The following is a 17,297-nucleotide window of genomic DNA, read 5'->3' as shown; positions in this document are numbered from 1 at the left end:
TCCAGCCCCCTGGCTCACTACTTTTTGCTCCTTCCCTCTGCTTCTATCAGAATAGAGACCTGGGAAGGGCATCACTTATTTCTGCACCCACATTTCCATTTCCTAGGGCTGGAGCGATAGCACAGCGGGTAGGGCGTTTGCCTTGCACGTGGCCAACCCGGGTTCAATTCCTCCGTCTTGGAGAGCCCGGCAAGCTACCAAAGGTATCCCGCCTGCATGGAAGAGCCTAGCAAGCTGTGCGTGACGCATTCGATATGCCAAAAACAGTAACAACAAGTCTCACAATGAGATGTTACTGGTGCCCGCTCGAGCATATCAATGAACAAAGGGAGGACAGTGTACAGTGCTACCAAGGAGGGTTAACGGGAAAGGTTGGAAGACCTCTGACAGCTACCTGAGGTCAGTGTAAACAGTAGGTGCCAAAGCAATGCGACTCCCTAGCCCCACCAGAGTTCTGCTTATACAAAAGGGCCAGAGTCCTATTTCTGACACCTTCTCCTACAGTTCTGAGAATAACTCCCACAGCTCTGCGGAACAGTAATGGGCCTCTAAAGAATCCAGCTAATCTATAAATAAAAGAATGCAGAAATCCTCAATAGACCAATTTTGCTAAGTAACTAAAATGAAAAAATGTGCACAGAAACAGCATTATCTTTGTAAAAAAGTGAGTGCCCCAGAGCAGGCGGGGCATGCAAGGGGCATGACTTATTTCTAACACCTCTCTGGGGGCTGGTTTCAGCTTTGTCCTCAAACAAATGGTCCTTCTACTGTTCCTCCGAGTCAGAGGACCCGGAAGGCTCAAATGAGCTGCTTCCCCGACTCAGAGCCAGTTCATTTTTGGTCCTTACAAAGGCTCTAGTGATTTCTCTTCCTGAAAACAAACATGGGCTGGGTCTCGAGAAATAGTACAGAGCTAAGGCTCTTGCCCTGCAAGCGCCCACCCCGAGGTTCAATCCTCAGCATCCTACAAGGTCCCCTGAACCCTGCTAGGAGCAGTGAGCCCTGAGCACCGCTGGGTATAGCCCAAAAACTAAAAAAGAAAAAAAAAGGAAAAGAAAATAAGAGAAAAGAAAAGAAAGGAAAAGAAGAGGAAAGAACAGAGAAAAGGAAAAGAAACGAAGAGAAAAAAAAAGAAAAGAGAAAAGAAAAGCAAAAAGAAAAGATGGACCAGAGAGTGTCACAGGGTTAAGGCATTTGCCTTGCACATGGCCAGTTACATTTCCATTTCTGACATCACATATGGTCCCCCTGAGCACATTTGTGGCTCAAAAAACCAAACCAATATGGGGTTAGGGAGACAGTACAGTGGGTAGGGCTCTTGCCTTACATGCAGCTGACTCAGGTTCGATACCTGGCATCCCATATGGTCCCACATACATGCCAGGAGTATATCCTGAGTGCAGGAGTAACCCCTGAGCATTGCCAGGTGTGGCGCAAACACTAAAATGGGGGTGGGAGTGGGGGTAGGGCAGACCCCAACAACAACAACAAACCACATACACTGACACATACATTTTTAAGAAATACACCAAAATAATTGCTTGTGGCAGAATTACCCAGTTGATGATTGAGCTCAGGCACTGTTATTCGGTCCATAGAAGCCACTGGGTTGAATGATAAGATGCTAAGCGCATCTTCCACCTCCCTCTGAGATAAAGTGGTGATGGCATGTGTTTGCACTCCCGGCCTCTCCCCCTGCAGGAAGACCACTGCCCAAACCTTACAGCCTGCATTCCGGCCACCATCCACTGGGTGCTCTTGGGACCTCCCACCCGTGGTCACAGGTGGCCACACCCAAGCTGGGAGTGGCCCAAGGCAGGTTGAGCACCTCTCCTGCAACCACCTGCAAGGTGAAACCAGGCAGGCACCAAGGGTCTCTGGGCATCAGAGGGGACAGAGTATCATCTCTTCTCACACCCGACAGAACTGCCAGATAGGTCACAAACTGGAAAGGAGGCGTGGGGAGCTAGCCAGGGCCCCTCCTTCTAAACCCTTCCCTCACTTAAGGCCGTTGATCGAACTATCCTTCCCGGGGGAAACTCTGAAACCCAGTTCACCCAGGAAAGTATCAAGAAGCCATCCCCCCTCCCCCCACCTTTCTGTTTATGAGCTACATCTGACAGTGCTCAGGGCTTGCTCTGTACTCGGGGATCACTCCTAGCACAGCTCCGGGGACCCTACACGGAGCGGGGATGGAACCCAGGTCAGTCACATGCAAAGTAAGCACGCTAACTGCTCTACTCTCCCTCTGGCCCTCTTGCTCAGGCAGTTTCTATAACCTAAAGGGAAATCGAGAGGAAGGTAGCGCTGTCATTTTTCATCCCTTTCTGCATCGCCCCCAAAATGGTTCATTACATGTCCACAGGAAGAGGAAGTGGTTGGAGTGGGGGGGGGGGGGCGAAATACCAATCTCCGTTTTTCCTCCCCTCTGTAGATGCTGTGGTTGTGTCACTTACCCTCCTCAGCGAGCTGGTTACAAACTGTGCACCTCATCTACTGTGGTCGTGTGTGTGTGTGTGCGCGCGTGCGCACATGCGCCCATGCGCATGAGTGCATGTGTGTATATGTGTGTGTGTCTGTGTGTACATGCCCATGAGTGCGAGTGTGTGCATGCACACGTGTGGAGAGAAGGAAAAGAACTGAGACCAAAATCAAAACGTTTCCGGGAGTCACTTCTGCATTGCTGGGGGAAGGCTGACCTATGCATTCTGCTTCATGCTTTCCCCAAAACAGTCGAAACTTTTTAACAAAAAGCATGTAACAGACCGAGTACAAACACACTGAAGTTGGAGAATTCCCTCACTCAGACCACATGTGTGCACTGTCATGAGAACCCAAGGCCCGGGAGAGTGGTCTCACGGCGCCCCTTGAGTCCGACCTGCCCCTGCAGTTCCCCGTGTGGACCCTGCCCATCCCTCCAGGCTCTAGGACTCCTCCTCAAGAGAATCACCCCTCGTGGCATCGTACCTTGCAGATCATCTCCAGAGTGTCACGGGCAGTGTCCCCCGGCCGGACCACCGTCAGGACTGGCTGGTTATTCGGCAGACAGAACCAGGAGGGTGTGAAATACTCGTGGACCCAAATGTCACAGTCAGGATTGTGCTGGTGGACGCTGGGTAAGACCAGGTCTTTGTCCCTCTGTCAGAAGAAACAGAGTCAGCTGGGCAGTGAGCATGGTATCTAGCCCTGTCGGGTCCCCATCAGGGTCCCTATCACCCCCTGAAGTCCCCATGGTAGGTCAGTGAGGAGGATCCAAGGTAGGAGGAAAAGGGGAACGGAATCCTTGCACGGAGGAAAAAGCTATTGAGAAAGGAGGTTTCCTGGGGACCTGCAGGGATCTTGGGGCTCGGGAGGGCATGACATAAAAGCTTGGAGGGAAGAAGTGGATCATCCATCCATTCAGTTCAGTTTTATGGCGAGTGTCTGACATCTGGATGCCATCCAAGTAAGCTATCTGGCTCAAGCTAAAAATAGCCCATACCGTAATGGAATGACAGAAACACTGTTTTCTTTTCATTGCCTTCTATTTCAAATCTCATTAATAATTTTCCTTATAACATCTCTTGAATATGCAAAGTTGCTCTTTATCTAGGAGTCACTGAGTGGTGCTCCATAGCCACATAACTAAATCAGTGGTGTTTGGGGGGCAGAGAGGGGGCTGGCACCAGGGATCAAACTCAGGACCTCACACATGCTACCACCTGATCTGTCTCCCCAAACCCCAATTTCTTTGAATAATGTTAGGGCTCAGCAGTAGAAAAATCCATATTGGGGGACTGGAGCAATAGCACAGAGGGTAGGGCATTTGCCTTGCACGCGGCCAACCCGGGTTCGATCCCCAGCATCACATATGGTCCCCCGAGCACCACCAGAAGTAATTCCTAAGTGCATGAGCCAGAATAACCCCTAAACATCGCTGGGTATGACCCAAAAAGAAAAAAAATCCATATTGCTCTATCTGATTCTTGCTAATGAATAAGCCTTGATTACTGGTTTATAGCCAAGCTGCTGACTGGTTAATATGTACTAACAAGGCTTGGGATCAGCAAATTACAAGGGGGAAAAAAACCCCCACATTTCCAAAGAGAAGTTGAGAGACGGTAATGTAACAGTGTCCATACATCAAAACAAGGAATCCAGAAAAAGGCCAATTTTTGTCAAGGCCACTAAAGGAAAATTCGATTGTTGAAGACAATTTCAGCGGTGCCTTTGAATGGTGTTACTTGCACAAGTAAATTGAACCCCAGGGGAGGAATTGTCAAAAAGCAATCAACTTGCCTAAATCCCATTAACTATAATTGGACTCTTCCCACTCGGTCCCCACATGCCATGTTAAATAAATGCCCTGTAGCAGTGGATCAACGACTCAAGCTTTGCGTGGAGACTGCTTCGTGGGTACAGGGCATTCCAGCCAAGAAGAGGGATAAAGACGAAGGCAGCAAAACGGGGACATCAAAAAGTCAACAGAATTACCCGACAGAAACTCTGAGCTCTTCCTAGGATCCAAGAGCCTGGAGAGCATCTCCCATGGACAGCATATTAATATCGGTTGCAAAATAAAATTAGCTAAAGACAAAATGGCTATACACACGTTTTAAGGAGAAAAAAAAAAGGACAACCTTGGCCTGGGTGCAAGTACAGCAATTTCATTTCATCCAATTTCATCAGACACAGAGAGAGATGCTCCAAGGATGGGTGTTTCCAAGGACAGTTGATTTTTGTATCCTCAATGACATCATCCAAGAGCGGTTCGGGTTTGAATGGGAGAAAAGGTTTCTCTTCCCAGTCCCCCTGGGCCCAGGGCTTCCGAGATCAGGCTGCGTCTAGAGCGTGCGGTCCAGCCAAAGCTCGGTGCCACTGCCTGGTTGCATGGCAACCAGAAGCTGAACTCTGTCCTATTGATTCCGAGAGGGGGTGGGGACCAAGATCGTACCAAGGTCGTCTTATCCATAGCCGAATCCCTGGCACAAAGAGGCCGCTGATATCACTTCTAGGGGCTGTACAGCTAAGGATGTCCATTTATCGTGAGGATGGTGGGGGGAAAATGGCTGAGTTTAAAAAAAAAATCAATATTCCTTATGGGCTTTTCAATCACAGCAATGAGAAAGCTCCTTGGAATGCAAGCGCAGAGCTGAACCATGTCTGTGAATCTTTCATGGTTGCTTATCTTGGGAGGGTAAGATGGAGGTTTCTGAAAGAACGTACTATTGGAGCAATTCTCTCAAACAAATGGGGGGAGGGCGCCAAAAAGCATGTGTCAAGTCAGACAAATGGGTACCAAGAAGTTGGCCCTGAAAGCTGCGTAGAAAAAGAATTGGTGAATGAGTGAAAGATGGAGCTACACAGCCAGATCCCAAATGTCTTCTGAGATTCTAGACGAGAGCTGACACCTTTCCCCGACAAAGACGGAAAATTCTGTGGCAGGGGAAGTGTTATTTAGAGCTTGTTACCAAGTTAGGACGCGGAACACTTTGCAACTCTTGTTGGCAGGTCCAGAGATTTTAAAGAACTGGTCCCTTCAGCACTGAATCCCGACTCGACTTAATTTGAGAGCCCCCAGAAACCACGGTGTGGTATGTAATGGGATGCCTTTGTGGCGTTTTTTAGAGAAAAGAAAAGGCGTTTATTTTTACCTTGCCATCTGGAACGGTGTCATCGAATATCCCCTCTAAAGATTTCTTGACAGCGTCCGTGCCCTCCCCGAACACCTGCGCACACAAAATTACGGTCTTAGAGAGAAATTAGGGTAGGAGGGTGAGGGTGAGCTTGGAAAGGGCAGGAAGACAGATGGGCAAACAGAAACACAGCATCTCCCACCCCACCTCCAACACGCAAGTTCACAAACAGCAGAGGACCCCAACATTCCACACCTCCATCCAGGGCACATCGCTGATCTTGGATAACTAAAAAAAGTAGCTAAAGGGGCTAGAGCGATAGCACACACAGCAAGTAAGGCGTTTGCTTTTCACACGGCCGACCTGGGTTCAATTCCCAGTATCCCATATGGTTCCTCAGCACTGCCAGGAGTAATTCCTGAGTGCATGAGCCAGTAGTAACCCCTGAGCATCACCGAGTGTAAGCCAAAAAGAAAAAAAAAAGAGTAACTAAAATCGAGCTGGACAAAAAGGACAGTGGGTAACGCACTTGCCTTGCATGTGGCAGGCCCCTGCTGGATCCCAGAGTGCAGAACAGAAACATTGCTCAAGACCTGCCTGGAGGGACCCCTGAGCATGGAACCAGGGAATAAACCCTGAGCATGGTTAAGAGTGGCCCCAAGACATTAAATGATCTAGCGTCTGGCCCTGGCAGGCAGACTTGAATGGTGGTGGGAAAATTCGAGCAAAACATAATGCCCAAAAGTAGAGAGAGAGTATTGGGGAAATTGTCTGCCATGGAGGTAGGGTGAGGACTGGGATGGCGTGCGTGTGTGTGCGTGGGGGGAGGGGGATACTGGGAACATTGGTGGTGGGAAGTGTGCACTGGTGGAGGGATGGGTGTTTGATCATTATATGGATGAATCTCGAACATGAAAGCTTTGTAACTCTATCTCATGGTGATTCATTAAAAAAAAAAAAGTAATGTGGAGTTCATACCCAATTCAATCAGCTTAATCAATGGCTGAATAAATAGCAGTACTCCTATATTTAAAAGAAAGGGGGAGTGGCCCCCAAATAAAAACTGAAAAAAAATAAGAATCAGTGAATGGACTCTAATGTTTAGATCTGGATAATTCATCTATGTGCAAAGAGTGATAGCATAGCAGGTAGAGCGTTAAAAACTTTGCCCTGCATGTGGCTGACCTGGGTTGATTCCTCCGTCCCGCTCAGAGAGTCCAGCAAGCTACCCAGAATATCCCACCCACATGGCAGAGCCTGGCGAGCTCCCTGTGGCATATTCAATATGCCAAAAACAGTAACAACAAGTCTCACAATGGAGACGTGACTGGTGCTCACTCAAGCAAATCGATGAACAACAGGAGGACAGTGCTACAGTGTAAAGAAAATAAACTTAGAAAAGTAGTGAATTTGGTTTATAGACAGTGAGGGATTTTCTGTTACGAGTCTTCTCTGCCTGATCAAAGTTTATCAGTAACTGGGGGCCAGAGAGATAGTACAGTGGGTAGGGCATTTGCCTTGCATGTGGTTGATCGGATCCGATCCCTGGCATCCCATGCAATCCACCAAGCACTGGCAGAAATAATTTCTGAATGCAGACCCAGCTAGGAGTAACTGAGCATCACAGGGTGTGACACCCCCCCTCCAAAAAAATAGTATTAGTTTCCTTTTGAATACTCTGAAAATACACTCTTAAGATGCAGAAAGCATTGTTTCATTTAGAAATTAGAAAATCTAGTCTAATCTTTGAAAGAGGATGAAACCTCTAACTTAAAGCTACAACCAAATCCTGATCTGCGTGCCAACAGGCAGTAAAAATCAAAACAGGAAGGTCGGAGACATTTCATATATTGGCTAAACCTGGCAGATACTCACTCTTAGGATAATAATCTTGATGAAGAACAAGCCTTTCCCCAATGCAAAGGAGAAATACCAAAATTACAATCGCTTGTTCATTTCAAAGTACCAAATCAACAAGTACATTTCAACGGGAATGCTTATGGCTTGGCAAGATTTTTTTTTCTTTTAACTATTTAATCGAAAATATGAATTGCTTATAAGGCATTACGTGGTCCTCTGACTTGAAAAAATAAGCATATTCTCTTGGATTCATTTAAATTCAGTCATGTATTTCAGCAGCAGAGAGCAGTGACGTAACCTGGCTCGAGTAAAGTAGAACCACATGAAATAAATAAGGATTCTAACGCTTTTGAGGGGAGTGATGTTCAAACCCACTTGTCAACTGCCAAGTCCGGACATGGCTCTGTGGCTGTGAGCTGAGCCATCAGCAGTGCTGGGGGTTGCATGGGGAGGCCTCCTTCCCCATCTCCACCCCCCAAAAGGGGAAAAATCCTGATTGCTTTATGCCCCCTCGTCCCCACTTCTGCAGGCCTCCTCATGAGCATCTCATCTCTGAGGGACCTCATCTGATGAAATACTGACTTTGCTCCAAACAGTTACTTCTTCAGCTAGACGGAGACGCCCAGTGCAGCCAACTGGAGCTTTGTGTCTCCCCAGAAGTCATGAAAAGAACTGCAAGAGGGCTCAGTCTGGGGCTTGGTCTCGCCTCCTTCCTGGGTCTCCTCCAGGGCCCCCCAGAGGAGACAGGGGTGCCGCGTGTTTGACCGGGAATACCCCCTTAGCTTTCGTGATTCCTCTCTTCATATCTATTTCCATGAAGGAATGGTCAGAGCTAGCAAGGCAGGATCTATTCGAGCAGGTCGCTGATGTCTCTTGCTAGGAAAGGGCCCAAGGAAGAGGGGCAGATGGATGGGCAAAGGCATCTGCTGGGTTCAAATGCTTGATCCCGGGAGTGGGTGATTTGCATTGTACGCTGGAAGCCCCAGGTTCGGTCTATGACACCGTGCACAAGGAGAGTTTCAAAATACAAAACACTCCTGCCCTGGCTGAACATGCTGCCTGGGACCCAAAGCTGCGTTTTTCCTCCTAAAAGAGGAGAACCTATTCTTCAGGCCCGGACACTCCACCAGGCTGCACTGGACCATGTGGTTTCAGAGTCGATGAAGGATGCCAACGTGTCACTTGCACAGGGCCCGGGCCAGGAAGGAGGGAAAGCAGTGTGATACCAACACGGGGTTCTTGGGGTTCTGATGCTGAGCCCTTCAGGGAGGGGGTGCCCTCTGTGAAACCCTGAGACTCCCTTTGGAGAGGGAAGAAGGGAGTCCAAGTGATGGTGAGCTGGTCTCCTGGAACCATGTGAGAACTGTTCATTTCATGTCAACATAAGGGGCACAGAAACAAATGCTCGTGCCAGGGGTCTGCCTCTGATCCTGCACCAGAGCAGGGGGCCCCAGCAGGATCCATGCCAAGCCACGCAGGTGGCCTCATCATCTGCCTTTCTCTTTGTCCTACCCTGCAGGCACTTTTCAGGAGGTCTGAGAGGATGCAGGAGGGAGCCAGCCCAGCACCCGAGGAGGGTCCAATAGCAGCATTCGAGGTGACGAGGAGTCTCCTTTATCCATTCAAAGCATCTTGCGTGACTTCCTCTCTGTCCTCGTGGTAGATGTTTCAGAACATTCAGTCATCAACCAAGAAACGCACACATGACACACAAACAAATCCTGGACCCGAGCAACTTGCTGCAGAGATGGCCCGAGACTTTGCGATAGGCTTTCTCTGCTGGGCTGCTCCAGATGGGGGCAGGTGTTGTCCATCTGCCTGCCCTCTAGGAGCTCCGGTGGCCGCCATTTTCTAGAAGTCAGTGACAAGCTCCAGGTACAAGTTGCGGTGACGGCAAATCCCAATTCTCACAGGACAGGGGAGAAGTGGGCCCTTCTCCATCCCCCCGCCCCGATGGGACTCCGAGATGACGCCACATCCGTCTACTTAAGCTCCCTCACGGCCACAATCCAGAAACACACAAACGAATCTTGGACCCGAGCAACTTGCTGCAAGGATTTCTTCAGACCCTAATTATTAAAATCTTAGAATTCCTAGAGCGGGCGGTCATTCTTGGAGCTGCACGACATTATATTATATCCATAATAAGCAATACAGAACACATTGTCTAGTATTGCACTTTCGGCAGGTATGAGGGGTGGTGGGACTGGTCTCGAAATATCGAAGGTAACTAAAGTAGAGAAAGAGAGCATTTTTGCAAATTGTCTGCAACACAGGCAGGGGGGAGGTGTGGAATGGGGTGGGGAGGGGCGGATACTGGGAATTTTGGTGGTGGAAAACGTGCACTGGTGAAGGGGTGGGTGTTTGATGACCGTATGATCGAAGCTCAAACATGAAATTTTTGTGACTGTTCCTCATGGTGAATTAATAAAATAAATAAATAAAAGAAATGTATACAAGCACACTCCCCCCCCCCAAAGTGAGGTGAAGCGATGGAATGCGTCCTACCTGATTGATGCTGGGGCGACCCTGCTTCTTCTTAGACGTGGTGTCCAGCCCCCAGAGGGAGGAAAACCTGCTCCTCCGCTTGCTGGCAGACCGGGACATGGCCTGAGTTCGCCGCCTCACTCCGGTCTCTCCTGTGCGTGCTGCCACCTGAGCAGAGCCAGGAAAAAACTCAGTCAGAGTGATGTGGGGGTTCCCCAGGGCCACCCCTGGCCCCTGCCCCGAGATGATGCCCTGTCCTGCAAAAGCCAGAGAAAGCGCTCCACTGGCTGAGCGTAACACGGACCCTTTACAACAAGATGAGCTTGAAGAAGGACAAGACGATGAAATCGCCACCAAGAAACACCCAGAGTGGTGAAACGGTGACGTTCAGATTCAAGAGAGTCGCAGGACCCAGACCAAATAGGAGTGGGAAATGACAAGAAAAAATATTTTAAGGGGCTGGAAAGACAGTACGGTGGGTGGTGCAGGGGAGTCCTTGAGGGGCAGGAAGCAACTGCATGGGAGCGGATCCACAAAGATCTCTCTCTCTCTCTCTCTCTCTCTCTCTCTCTCACACACACACACACACACACACACACACACACACACACATGCTTGGGAGGGCGAGATTTTTCTCCCTCTGCTTTGGGGGCTGGCTCATCTCTTTCTCACTTTTCCATTCCCTTGCTCTCTCCCCACCCCCGTCCCACATTCTCCGTTGAATCAGAATCCTCCTTCAAGGAAACCATTTTACTGAAAAAAAGGGCCAACTAGAGCAGTGTTCCAACTCCAACCGTAAGTTCAGTAACCGCCACTGCCTAACACACAGAGACCCACTGAGTGACGGAACAAGGAAACAAACATCAAAAAGCCAGAGCCGACATTCGCCATCACACCGAGACAACAACCAAACTGTGATTCCTGCATTCACAATTTTTGAAAAGCAAGAGTCTGGCAGGGCCCTGCACACCAGCCTGAGTATTCTCAGTCACCAGCTGACTCGTTACTTTAGTCTGTTGAACAAACGGGCACTTTATTTAGGGTTCCGAGAGAGACTCTGCCAAATTGTCGGGGACCTTGTAAATTGCAAGAGTTATTGTGAACAACCCTTAAGATGATCAAGACTCAAAATGAGCAAAGTGATGCAGAAAGAAAAAAATTTTTTTTTTAAAAAGTGGACCAAAAAAGGAAAAAGACCATTGGACAAAAAGCTCCAGAGAGTTTCTCAATGACCTTCCCTGCGACAATGGCTGCCTTTATGGCTGAAACCCGATTACTCTATCATCCCGCTCATCTGTGCAAACAAGAACAAAGATAACCTTCTTTCAAAGAGTACAGCAGGACCCTTCAGTTAATTACCACCAATCACCGGGCATTCTGGGAAGCCCTCCTGGTGAATGGGACTTAAATTGTAGCTCACATCTCCCCTCCCCTTGGCCTGTTACCCTCAAACCTCCTCCTCCACCTCCTCCTCCTCCTCCAGGGCTTAAAAACAGGAGGCAACCAAGTCTGGACAAAGACTAAATTGAATGTTTCAATCCCATGAGAGGGGAAAAAAATTCCCCGAGGTCAAATGACATGGAGAGAAGAAGAAAATGAGCATCTAATAAATCAGAGTAAACTTCCCTGCTTGCATCTTGAAGGGGAGGTAGAGAGACGGAGTGAGCAGGCACCCAACGGGCTGGCCTGACTTGTTCTCGGGGATAAGGTGGCCCTCCAGGAAAAGGGAAGTTTGTAAAGATATATGGAACCTAGATTTGCATTGACAATGTGGCCAGCAAAAAACAACAACAACAAAAAAAAGGAATTGAGAAGTCACTCTTATTCTTATTCTGCTTTCAAATGAACCAGCCAAAAAAGCCCAAGTAAAACAACACAAAACAAAACCAATACAATCCGGGTCGAACCCCTTACACACACACACACACAGATTTGAATGACCTGCCCATCAAAGGAAAATAAACACAAATCACAGATATGGAGACCAAGGAAATTAGAAAGTTGGGAGCTGAGTTCTGGAAGCGTCATATCCAGAGGCTTTTCCTTGCCCCTCTCAGAAGTGGGGAGATGCAAGGGCTCTGAAATCAATAATTAATGGATGGAATAATATCATCCAAAGACGGGAAGTCTGAGGGGAAGAAAGAGGATGTCTCCCCCGAACTCCCTCAAGCCAGGTCAAAGAAAAGAGTTCAGGGCTTGGCAACTCCTATCCCTTACCCCATGGTTGGCATCGGAGCAGCCTTCACATACGCAAAATTAAGCTAAAAGGTTCCTCAAATGGATGACTTGTTTCAAGGGAAACAACAGGAAATTTTTCATCCTGATATTGCTGAATAGGCAAAGTGAGACTGGGAGATATGGTCAACGTGGGTCCAGGTCTCAGAGGAAGCATTTTAAACTCAGGCACAGAACAGGTTTTGCCTGGAATATTCATGACAGTACTTCTGACCCATCGTTACTTTAAAAAAAATTTTTTTTTTGAAATAGGCCTTTAATAGCTCTATGGAGAGGTGGTAGTCAGGGAGACCAAGAGCTGTAATTAGCTGAACAAATCAGGATGCCAGTTTTAATAACTCCTGAAATTGGTTTAAGACTTCTTTAAAAATGTAAATCTACCCCTAATTATCCGAATGATGACGCTAATCTATTTATAAAGAATACAAACGCCTCTGACTGAATTACAGCTCTGAATTCAATGGGAGGGTACAGCTGACGTGGCCAGCCCAGAGAACGTTGTGCTAAGGGTTTTCTTTTTTTTTTTTTTGGATCCAAAGCAGTTCTGGAACCTGCACTAACATTTCATTCCCCAGCAAATGTGCGAAGGTGCAGTACATTTTAAGTGGGTGGTGACTTGGAGAGGCTAAAACCATGTTACTCGCCTAGTGATTTTTTGAGAAAAGAAAGGAGCCCCAAAGTACACAAAGCTGCTCGCAATTTAGCAAGTACATGAAATTACAGATTGCAAACACACACCACCGCTCTACAGTCTGCCACTCCGGAGGGCGGGGGCAAATCCTCTCCCCCCAGCAAGTGACTCTGCAGGGCTAGCCAATAATGGGAGATTGGGCTGCCTTGTTCTAATGGATCAGCTGTCTTGGATCAAAACTCTCTGAGGGAACTAGAATATCCAAACACTCAAATATCAAGCGAGAAGGGAGATGGCGAGACCTCTGTCTTCTAGGCCGGGTGCAGGATGGAGAGCACATGGCTACGAGCATGGAGAGATGGATGGATGGATGGATGGATGGATGGATGGATGGATGGATGGATGGGTGGGTGGGTGGATGGATGGATGGATGGATGGATGGATGGATGGATGGATGGATGGATGGGCAGATGGGCAGATGGATGAATGGGTGGATGGACAGGTGGATAGATGGAAGGACAGATGGGTGGACAGAAAGATGGATAAACGGACAGATGGATGAACGATGGATGGATGGATGGATGGATGGAAGGATGGATGATAGATGGAAGATATGGACATAGAAGTCCACATTCCATATGATCAATATAAAAATATGTACTTGGGTTAGTAGCACATCAATACCCAAAGAGGGTTGAATAACAAACTTTTGTGTGTATGTGTATGGGTGTGTGTGTGTGTGTGTGTGTGTGTGTATGCACGCGCACGTGTGTACATATCACAGACCAGCAGCCTCCATGATTCCCAGACTTATTTGGCCTATCCCCCTCCCCACATTTCAGAAAGATACCCCTCAGAGGTCCGCCACCCACCCTTTCTGCTCTTCAAGATGTTTCTTCTTCTTTTTTTTTTCTTTCCTTTTTTTGTTTGTTTTGGGCCAGAGCCAGTGGTGCTCAGGGCTTACTCCTGGCTCTGGGCTCAGGGATCACTCCTGTCAGCTTGGGAGACCCTACTGTTTCCTGGGGATCAAACGTGGGTCAGCCATGTGGTTTTTTTGTTTGTTTGTTTTTGCTTTTTTGAATCATATCCAGCAATGCACAGGGGTTAGTCCTGGCTCTGCACTCAGGAATCACACCTGGCAGTGCTCAGGGGACCGTATGGGATGCTGGGAATCTAATCTGGATAGGCCGCTTGCAAGGCAAGCGCTTTATCCACTGTGCTATCGCTACAGTCCCGTGGGTCAGATATGTGGAAGGCAGAGGCCCTACCCACTGTGCTATCATGCTGTGCCAACCCCTCTCTGACCTGTAGGTCAACCAACAGAAGTACCCCCGACTCATGCCATTGTTGCTCCCAAGCCCAGATCACTCTAATCCAACCTCTCTGGGAATCACTACAGAGAATATTATGCTATACTAGATAACAGACTAGATGTACAAGAATAGACTAGCTATACCATCACAGGTAACACTGCAGTGGCTCATGCTACTCACATTCCCTTTGCTCAGTAATTGAGACCCTGTCTGGATTGATGTAAGGGATCAATTTCGGAATAGATTCAGATCATGGCTTCGATGTTCTGGGCAGAGAGCAGATGGGTCTGAAAGCAACACGCAGGGCAGGAGATCAACTAGAACAACCGTCCCCAGACACTTGCATCCCTGCTCAGGATTATCAGTCAAGGGAAGCATTTCTACCGAATACAACAGTGATACTCACCAGGGCATGGAAAGACGAGACAGAGAAGATGCCCAGGCGGCCCATGGCCACCTTCGTTGGCCGGCTGGCGAAGGCAAGTAGCCTTTTGGGGTTCGGCAGCTCCCCACCCTGAAGGCTAGCTAAATAGCAGCGGTAACGGAAGAGGTCCATTTGGAACTGTTCGAGGTTCTGCTCCCAGACGAAGACCTACAGGGATAGAAGATATGGAAAGAGTAAAAAAAAAGGGAGAGGAACATCCAGTACTAGTGTTCTCAAACGGTACAGAGGCCTTTGGGGGCAAGGTCCTTGTTTGAATCCTAGGGCATAAAAGGTACCTGAAGCATTTTAGTAATTAGCAGGGCTAATTGACTATTACCCAAAACACTATTGAAGTGTTTTCTGCAAAGATTCGGGACAACAAATACAGTTATGACAAAAGACCTGCCAATATCAGCGACAAGGCAAGCTGCCATCCGACGGTTCCTAGGTGCAGGCATTGGCGTCTGTTCGGTCCATGCTCTGGACCCCAAACTCAGAGACAGAAGAAACGAAACCCACAGAATTTCCAGTATGGCGAACGAGGAAGTTTCCCGAGGGTGGGTTTGGCATAGGTAGAGAGAGAGAGAGAGAGAGAGAGAGAGAGAGAGAGAGAGAGAGAGAGAGAGAGAGAGAGAGAAGAAAAGGAAGGCGAATTAAAGATCAAAGGCTGGAAAAAAAGGCCAAGAACAACTGGGGAAGGGATATATGACAGAGGGTGGGGGTGGGGGTGTGGAGGATGCTACAGGAAACAGATGCTGGGGACCCAAACTCTGGGATACATAAAGTTCCAGCCTTGAGGAGAAGCCAAGGTTATTTTTTCAAAGTAGCACAATAGTACCCAACTCCTAAGGCTGCAGGGATGGCGAGATGAGGGATGAAGACTTGGCGTACAGCAAAGACACCAGGGTACTGACACTCTTCCAGGTAATTTGTACTTTGTACAAGAGCTACTTTGTACTTCAACTTAAAATAAAGCATGAGAACGTTGCCCAAGGCATTATAACCAAAAAGGAGAAATCGCCCAGAGGTCCATCACAGAGTGAACAGAGAAAGAAACGGGTGGCGAAACACAAAAAGCAGAAAACCAATAAAAGGGGAAGAGACTACTGACTCTTCTCCAAAACACAGCACCAAGGGAAAGACTTCCCAGCACAGAAGCCACACTGTGGAGTGTAATTCCATTCCTATGAAATATCCCAACCAGATAAATCTATTAAGATGTATAGAATGCTAGAGGGGGTTGCGGGAGTGGGGGATGAGGGGTGGGGTGGGCAGAGGGGCAGTGACTGATGAGCAGGTACTGTGTTTTCCTTGAGGGATAGTTTCTGGAGTAGGCAAAGGTGATGGCGGCACAATTGTGAGCGGGCAAAGTACATGAACTGTACAATTCTGAAGGCTTCATTTTTTTGACTAGGTGAGTCTCGCCCGCAGTCACGGTCCTCCCATTGTTCATCGATTTGCTCAAGCAGGCCCAGTAACGTCTCCGCTGTGAGACTCTGTTGTTACTGTGTTTGGCATATGGAACGCATCACGGGTAGCTTTCCAGACTTTGCCATGCGCGTGAGATACTCTCGGTAGCTTGCTGGGCTCTCCGAGAGGGGCGGAGGAATCAAACCTGGGCCAATCAGGTCAGCTGCGTGCAAGGCAAACGTCCTACCGGCTGTGCTATTGCCTCAATTTTTCAAAACAGGGGGGCACTTGATAGGAACATGGTCGGAGAGCAGGGTGGACTATGCTGTGAGCCTGAACCGTAACCGTCTCTAAATAGTATTTGTTCAGGTCACACATCCTAGATGTTAGGTTAGAGGACCCCATGCATCACTAGATGGCTCTTCCTGCTGCTAAAGCAAGAGCACAGAAGGTAGGCACCCCATCTCTCCTTCTTAGCTCAATGCAGGCTTATGATCATCCTCAGAAATTACCTGCAGCCCAATTTTTTCTTCCTTTAAAATTCTAACTCTCTGGAGGCATCGGAAAAGAATCCCACCATGGCCTGAGTCTGAGTGCCTCTGAGAAAGTGAGAACTGATGGGGCCGGAGAGATAGCATGGCGAGGAGAGTATCTGCCTTGCATGTAGCCAACCTGGGTTCAATTCCCAGCACCCCATATGGTTTCCCTGAGCCTGCGCAGACTGGTCCCTAAGTGCAGAGCCTGGGGTAAGTTGAGCACCATCAGGTACGGCCCAAAGCCCAAAGTGAGGAACGAAGTGTCAGCATTCCACAGCTCTGGGAGAAGGGGCATCACCATTCTCAATTCGTTGTCTTTTATTCCATACAATCTTGTTCCACTTGGATTATAACAATCACTCATAAACAATGGGTGAGGAAAAACTGAGTCACAATAACAAAGCTAGCAGCCTGGATGACGTGCTGACAGGGGGATCCCGCCAATGGCTGGGGAGTCCGAGGTGACCAGAAAGACTGGCTAGACGTAAGTGATTTCTCCCCACCCCCACCCCAGCCGGCACCCATGGGGCACGCTCACCTGGTCTAATATCGTTTTCTTCTTCTTGGAATCAGTGACGGAAGACAGCTGCATTTCGCCCATCTTCTTCATCTTCTCATCCATGTCGATCTTCTGCTCCAGTTTCTTGATCTCTGACCGCAGGAGGCGAAGGGTGTCTTCCTTGTGGTGGTGTCTGGCCACGGCGGCAGCGCAGGCTGAGTGCACGGCGGTGATCCAGTTTTCCAGCTCCGTCTGGCTGGTCGTCTGTAGGGGGACGAGGGTGGGGG

General features: G+C 48.5%; 1 protein-coding gene across 3 annotated transcripts in view; it reads right to left on the bottom strand.

The window, feature by feature from the left end:
* The window catches only part of TIAM1 (TIAM Rac1 associated GEF 1), a 228,821-nt gene that overhangs the window by 88,851 nt on the left and 122,673 nt on the right, over positions 1 to 17,297 (bottom strand). For all 3 annotated transcript variants that reach the window (XM_056109264.1, XM_056109265.1, XM_056109266.1), the window contains 5 exons: positions 17,050 to 17,274; positions 14,548 to 14,733; positions 9,984 to 10,130; positions 5,634 to 5,708; positions 2,968 to 3,138 (listed from right to left, as the gene is read on the bottom strand). In XM_056109264.1, coding sequence (XP_055965239.1) covers positions 2,968 to 3,138; positions 5,634 to 5,708; positions 9,984 to 10,130; positions 14,548 to 14,733; positions 17,050 to 17,274 — 804 coding nt within the window. The remainder of the gene's footprint in view (positions 1 to 2,967; positions 3,139 to 5,633; positions 5,709 to 9,983; positions 10,131 to 14,547; positions 14,734 to 17,049; positions 17,275 to 17,297) is intronic.

The sequence above is a fragment of the Sorex fumeus genome, unplaced genomic scaffold (assembly GCF_029834395.1).
Source record: "Sorex fumeus unplaced genomic scaffold, SorFum_2.1 ptg000265l, whole genome shotgun sequence".
NCBI lineage: Eukaryota > Metazoa > Chordata > Mammalia > Eulipotyphla > Soricidae > Sorex > Sorex fumeus.
Note: the sequence above shows the minus strand (reverse complement) of the source record. Positions and strands in the feature narration are given on the sequence as shown.